The 6,749-nt window shown below is 48.0% G+C and overlaps 1 protein-coding gene across 4 annotated transcripts; it reads right to left on the bottom strand.

The window, feature by feature from the left end:
- Positions 1 to 412: 412 nt before the first annotated feature.
- On the bottom strand, positions 413 to 3,007 carry SMIM10L2A (small integral membrane protein 10 like 2A). Of its 4 annotated transcripts, XM_081278103.1 has the most exons (3): positions 2,246 to 3,007; positions 1,178 to 1,339; positions 413 to 971 (listed from the first exon to the last, which is right to left on the bottom strand). In XM_081278103.1, exon 1 carries the CDS (start codon positions 2,798 to 2,800, stop codon positions 2,564 to 2,566), a length of 237 nt encoding a protein of 78 aa, XP_081134229.1. In that variant the 5' UTR covers positions 2,801 to 3,007; the 3' UTR covers positions 413 to 971; positions 1,178 to 1,339; positions 2,246 to 2,563. The 4 variants fall into 4 exon arrangements, 3 of the variants coding, with proteins under 3 accessions (XP_081134229.1, XP_081134228.1, XP_081134230.1); XR_014020115.1 differs by lacking the exon at positions 2,246 to 3,007 and adding an exon at positions 1,450 to 1,531 and having other exon boundaries at positions 413 to 1,339; XM_081278102.1 differs by having other exon boundaries at positions 413 to 1,339.
- Positions 3,008 to 6,749: the final 3,742 nt, after the last annotated feature.

Genomic DNA, 6,749 nt, shown 5'->3' with positions numbered 1-6,749 from the left:
CTCCATCCCCTCCATCATACACCCACAAGCTTGCTGGCTCACTCACACACACATGCGTACTCAAACATGCACACACACTCAGTGAGGAGTGAGGGGCCATTCTCCTTCCTTCCCGGCTGACTGAGGAAGAAGCTTGAGCTGGGGATCCTGTCACCCAGAGGGTGGGACCAGGGTCTGAAAGGGCCAAAACTGGGTAGCCGACCCAAGGAGGCCCCTTGGCTCCTGCTTTCTTCTTCTACCCTGTGTCTCTTGTCCCATAGAGGTGGCCCAGAGACCTGTGGATGAGGTCAGAGGCTGACAGGTCTCCAGAAGTGGTCCTGAGTGGACAAGATGAGAAGGGTCAGCAGGATGCAGGGCTCCATAGGGACTTGACACAAGGAAGGAAGCTCCCAGGCCTAGACTTTGTGAAACCACAGGGGCACATGGCAGCCGTGTTAAAGCCTCCATCCTTGTGGTGGAGCAAACTGAGATCTTCATTGGAGACCCCAGATCCAGTGGGCGCTGAGAAGGGCAGCAGGTAGGAGGCTGGGCCACTCTGTCCCTGGGACTGGCCAGGTTTCTGCAGGTTTTGGTCCCAGGAACTCAGTACATGGGACTTGAGCTACCAGTGCCAGAGGAGCTGAGGGAATAGGCATGGGTGGTGAGGACTCCCCTTGGGCAGCTTCTGGCTATTTTGCGATCCCAAATAGCAGCATGCCTGGGGCCTCCAGAGTCAATCCCAGGTCATCTGGATGAGATTCTCCTGTGTGATCCTGGGGATGGAGCCTGAGTCCAGGGACAGAGAGAGGGTTCAGAGACCCATCTGTCTTGTGCCCCATCTCAGCTCACTGTTTTGTCTTCCCTGGAACCTTCCATACCACTCCAAGGAAAGCCATACCCCAGATTTCCTACCTCTGGACCCCTCTCCTCCTAGGTGCCTCAGAGCTGTGTACTCCTTCCCTGTTCCACAGGCTGCCATATCTTAAGGAAGTCTGTGGAGGGAGTGGGAGATTGCAGGTCCAACAGCAGACTCAGCTCCACCCTCCCACCTGTGTGACAAGGGCAAATCCCAGCCCCTTCCCTGGAGCCCCATTAGTGGGGAGAATATATCTCCCTTACAGTGTTGCTAGGAGATCTCTGTTCCCAAGGAAACATGACCCTCCTTCCCATGCCAGGGCCCAATCCCTGGGCCACCCACCCTTCAAGGCCTCTGTCCATGCTGGGCCTCTACCAAGAAGGCCCTTCCCTTCCTCCTGGGCATTTCACTCAGTTGCTCCCAGGTGGCTGCAGAAACAGAGGCACTTCCAGGCAGGGATCAGGCTCTTCACAAACCAAAGAAGGCACCTATAAAGACCAATGCCTGAAAAAGAAAAAGATGGAGACCTCAGATTTGCCTGGCCACAGACAGAGGGCCTTGTTTCCTGTATAGCCTTCTGCAACCCCCTTTCTCCTTCTGCCTTCCCCACGTACCCAGACTGAGAGCTGCTGCCTGCTCAGGGAGATCCTTCCATTTTCCCAAATTCCCTGAGCACCCAGTGGGCTTTCTGGGTTAGAGGATGGGCTTCTGTGGCTTTGAGAGGGCAGTGGCTGGCGCTGCAGGGAGCCTGAGCTGTTGGTCACAGAGCAAGCCTGTGGGGAAAGGGAAGAGGCAGGATCATCTCTTCCCTGCTCCTCCAGGTCTGCAAATGAGAATAACCCCAGATGGGACTAGGGGAGCAAGAGGGATTTCAGCAGAGGGTACAGACCAGTCCTTTGGCCCCAAATATAGGGAAAGAGGCAGATTTGCAAATGGCTGTGTGGAGATGAAGAGAGGCCCAGGGTCCTGAGATCTGAAAAGGGGACAGACCTGGGGCTTGGCTATAAGGCAACCATCCTTACCATGAATCTCCTAAGATGGGTGAAGAAGGGTGGGCACATTTTTTGTGCTCCAGGGACTTCCTGGGACCTTACTGACCCATTCCCCAGCATTCGGGTGACACCACCCCAGTCTCTGTAAAAGGAGAGGGGATCCGCACTGTGTATGGGAGGGGGCTTCTTATCTGTCCCATGGTGATATCCTGACTCTCAGAGAAGCTCAGGCTGCCCCTAACCCCCTTGAGGAATCACAACAGGGGAGCAGAGGGGCTTGCCTTTCCCCAGCTTGCCTTGGCATCTTTTCGGGCTATTTTGTCCGGGTGTCCTCTCTATTGCCCCAAACCTCCAGGGTTCCCCGACAACTACGTGGCTTAGCAACTGAACCCTCACCCCATCCCACCCTTTCTCCTACCTTTTTGCTCAGAGTTGGCAAATGAATTCGCTGCAGTAAAATTCCTTCTTTCCGATTTCCCGGTTTTGGCCAGTGTGAGGCAACAGGTCAGCTGGACTCGTAATTTTTTCGAGCCCAAAGCAAAGGACCCGTTGCGTGAGTTTTCTTGCGGTGGTGACGGGGGTCGGGTAGTGGTTCCCCAGACGCGGGTGTCTACAGTTGCAGGGACCCAAGCCACTCTGCACCCCAAAACGTCTGGCGGCCCCGCTGTCCTTCACAAGGTGTCCAGGCTCGGCGCTGGTGGGCAGGCGACTCTGACCCGGCCACCACCGCTGGCGCTCACTCAATCCGCACCTGCAGGCGGACGTTGAGCATCACCGAGGCCACCACGTAGAAGTAGGGGAAGTTCGTGCGCAGCCGCCAGGCCAGGTCGAAGAAGGTGATCAGAGTGCGGGTGAGCCTCTTGCAGAAGGCGCTGTAGGAGCCGCGCACCGCGGCGGAGCGCGACAGCCGCACCGCCAGGCCCGACAGAGCCGCTGCAGCAGCAGCCGCGGACAGAGCTGCCGACGCTGCCATGGGCCAGGGCCGCCGCAGGCCGCGCTGACCCGCTGACCTACAGGAGCGCGGACCCACGGCGAGGCCGAGGAGAGGTGTGGAGCGCCCCTAACCTCTCCGAGCCCTGCCCTCCAGATCTCCCCGCCCACACCCGGCTCAGGCCATCCTGCAGCCTCCGCCTCCGGCCCCCCTCCGGCTCGAGGGACCCGCTGGTCGCACAGCCCCGCCCCTTCCCGCGGCAGCCTCCAGCGTAGCTCCGCCCACACAGTGGTCCCGCCCACATCCACGATCTACAGAGGGGCCCCTACTCGCGAGGCCCCGCCCACAAGGCCGCACCTCACCGGCACAGCCCCGCCCATGGGGCCCGCCCCACCTCTACCGCGTAGCCTCCTCAAGTCCCAAAGAGCCATGGCAGAGGCCTGAAAGGACCGGAAGGCCCTGCTGCCAGGATTTGCTCTTGCAGAAGCCTCTAGAGTGTAGTGGGAGTGCAGGAATGGCGGGAGTCCATACAGAAGCTCATCCAGAAGGCCCTGTGCATTCACAGCACCAGCCTTCTCCCACAGTGTCCCCAGAAAACCTGGCCAGACAACCCACTGTACCTTTCTTTATTTTGCATTTCTCTTTCTTTAATACACATTGTGCAGGAACTGTACCAGCAAGTGCCACCAAACAGACGAGAGCGTTTTTCTGATTTTTGTCTATTCACTGGTCCTGTATACTCGGTTATTGGGGAATCTTTTTCTTGTCCCTTTTTCAGCACTCATCTAAGCACCCTGCCATGGCCCAGGGCCTCCTAAGGCCCCGCTGACCTGCTGACCTGCAGGAGGCGGACCCATGGGGTGGCCCATTGTTGGCCCTGGTTCCTGCACAAGGTTGGTTTTCATTTGTCCTGGGTTATGGCATTTTCTTGCTGGTGTGCTTAAAAGCCCTTTCCTGGTTTCATCTAATCTTTACATAAGCTAAAGCAAACCCATTGCAAATTTGAGGATGTTTTTACAGAGTAGTTAGTGAAATGAGGAAATGCTTATGTTTCCTTAGGTTTAAGACTTTAAAAGCACTCACCATGACCCCATTCCAATTTTACAAAACTTCCCTGAGTATTTATACCCTCTCAAAATGCCTGTTCCCTGTCACAGTTGAACATTTCTATTGCATCCTATACAACTGTTTAGGGAACCCAAAAGATTCACATACACTTGGGCAATTGCCTACCTACATGTTCAAGTTGGGGGGGGGGGAGAGAAAGGCAGCTCCAGAGCCACCAGGTTTTTGTGTAACATGATTTTTTTTGTGTGAAATTGTTCAACATTGTTCATTTCTGGGTAAGGGCGGTAGGAGGGAAGACTAGACTTTTTAGTCTCTCTCTCTCTCTCTCTCTCTCTCTCTCTCTATATATATATATATATATATATATATATATATATATATACACACACACACACACACACACACACATACACACATACACACAATGTTTCTATACATATTATTTAATACAATGAAAAATGTTATGAAAGAAAACAATCACATAAATATAGACTTAAGCCACATAGAAATCTTTTTATTCCAGCCTGGATTGAGCACCATTCATTTGCAAAGCCTGTTTCCTCCAATCATTTCTGAAATTCACCTTGTCCTTTTCTTGTTTATTTTTAATATTTAATTTTAAAATAATTATAAACTCACAGGAAATTTCCCAAGTAGTATAATAAAGATGTTGTGCCTTTCATCCAAAGGTGACAATTTCTGTAGATGTCGCAGTATATCAAATCCAGGAACTTGACATTGGTTTAGTCCTACTATCTAGAACACAGGTATAATTCCACTGTTGCCATTTTTTAACCTGCATTGATGTCATGTATGTGTGATATTAGCTCTAGCAATGTTATATCATTTGAAAATTTGTGGAACTATTACTACAATGAAATTACACAAATGTTCCATCATCCAATTTGGGCTACCTGTTGGCCCTCACACTCAGCCACCCTGTACATATTTTGTTATATATATGCCTATTTCATTCTCTTTGCAGTAAATATGCATGGTATTGTGTTTTTAATATATGTTAAACTTTGGTTTCCATAAGTTCTTGCTTTAATGTGTATTTCTTACTCTACCCCCCCCAAATGTCTCTTAACTGAGATAGCCCACATTCTCCCTTGAATATGTATCTGCTTTATTTCTTTCTTTTCTTTTCTTTCTTTTTTTTTTTTTAATACCTGGAATCGATCTCAGGGGCACTTGACCACTGAGCCATATCCCCAGCCCTAATTTGTATTTTATTTAGAGACAGGGTCTCACTGAATTGCTTAGCACCTCACTTTTTCTGAGGCTGGCTTTGAACTCATGATCCTCCTGCTTCAGCCTCCCAAGCCACTGGGATTACAGGCGTGCACCACTACTCCTGGCCTGTATCTTCTTTCCTAAATAAATGTTAGCATCTCTGATGCATGCCAAAATTCTTATTCATTATGTACCACAAGGACTCCACTTGTTCTAAATAGAGGTCCCTCTCTCTGGGAACTGCTCCCATGACAATATTATGTGAAATGGACCTTGTGCTATACCTGATGTCAATAGTCTAGTATGCTTCAATTAAATGTTTCCTGGAACTACAACAGTGATTCACTATATGCTCTGCCACTGCAACTGATTTTTTAAATGGACATGTTTATTTCTCTTCCTCTTTCCCTGCTCCTCCCTAATTGATCCCCTCTCTAATCTCAGGGGAAACAGGATTACCTTTCTTCCTGTCCCTGAGTACAAACCCACTGTGGGAATGAAGTAATCCAGACTTTGGGGATGGCAGCAGAAGATCTCAGAAATGACTGTCTCCCAAATTAACAAGTGAATTACAACTCCAGACAGAGAACACATGGAATGTAGCCTTTGAATCACCTCTTTAAAAGTCCCCTGTTTCTGCTGATGGGCAGAATCACAGCCTTTGGTACAGGAGACCCCTGTCTTTCTCCTTTGCTAGCAAAGCAATAAACCTTTTTTCCTTTTTCTCCTTATTAGATTGGCATCAGGGACAGGGACTAAGCTTCTAGCAACAGTACCTTTCTCACACGGTCTGTTCTTCACAGTTATTTTGTTATGAATTAACATATTTGGGAAGGAAATTTCTGGAGAACCAAATTGAGGAAGTAGACTAGATATTTATTAAGGTAAAAAAAATTGTACACACACACAAAAACATGTATATCCATACATATGCATACAGATATATGTATGTATTTTGCCTTTCTGGTTTTCTTTAATCATGTTTAAGTTGTATAATAACATAAAGAATCCATTATACTATTGATCTGCTCTTCACAAAGTTTACAATGTACTGGCCTAATGAACAAAGATTTTATGATTTTTGCTGTGTTTTGGTTTTAATTGCTTCAGAAAATTAAGTCTTAAGAGTGTTAAGATTTATTTATACCTTTAATTGTTCTAAAGGCTCTTTTTGATTTATAAGGCTAGCTAAATGAACTACTTTTATAATGACATGGGTGTTGTTTGCTTGTTTTGTGGCACTAGGGATTGAACCCAGGGGCATGGTACCACTGAGCTATATCCCTAGTCCTTTATAGTGTCTTTAAATTTTGATATAGGGTCAGACTAAGTAGCCTAGGCCTTACCCTGAACTTGGAATCCTTTTTCCTCAGCCTCCAGAGAAGTTAAGATTACAGGCATGTGCTACCCTGCCTGACTCAAATGTTTTATTAAAACAAACTAAAAAGTTCTAGAACTTTGATAGTTCTGATATAATGCTTGATGTCTTAGCATGCTACAAAGGTTACTAAATTGTTATTAAGCTCTCTATATAGTAGTAATATCTTGTATATTTTAGTAATCATTTAGATGTCATGAGCCATGTCCCTGTAGTTAGCAAGTGGCAATCTTACTTTATTTATCTTCCATCTTATGAAAATTTCTAAATTAAAGATTTAATATGATATAAGTCTGACTTTTAAAGTTT

Source organism: Spermophilus citellus (genome assembly GCF_964194105.1).
Source record: "Spermophilus citellus genome assembly, chromosome: X".
Lineage (NCBI taxonomy): Eukaryota > Metazoa > Chordata > Mammalia > Rodentia > Sciuridae > Spermophilus > Spermophilus citellus.
The sequence above is the reverse complement of the archived record's forward strand: the minus strand, read 5'-3'. Positions and strand labels throughout refer to the sequence as shown.

Coding starts and splice junctions, on each gene's coding strand:
- SMIM10L2A (XM_081278102.1), bottom strand. CDS start 2,800: ATGGCAGCGTCGGCAGCTCTGTCCGCGGCTGCTGCTGCAGCGGCTCTG.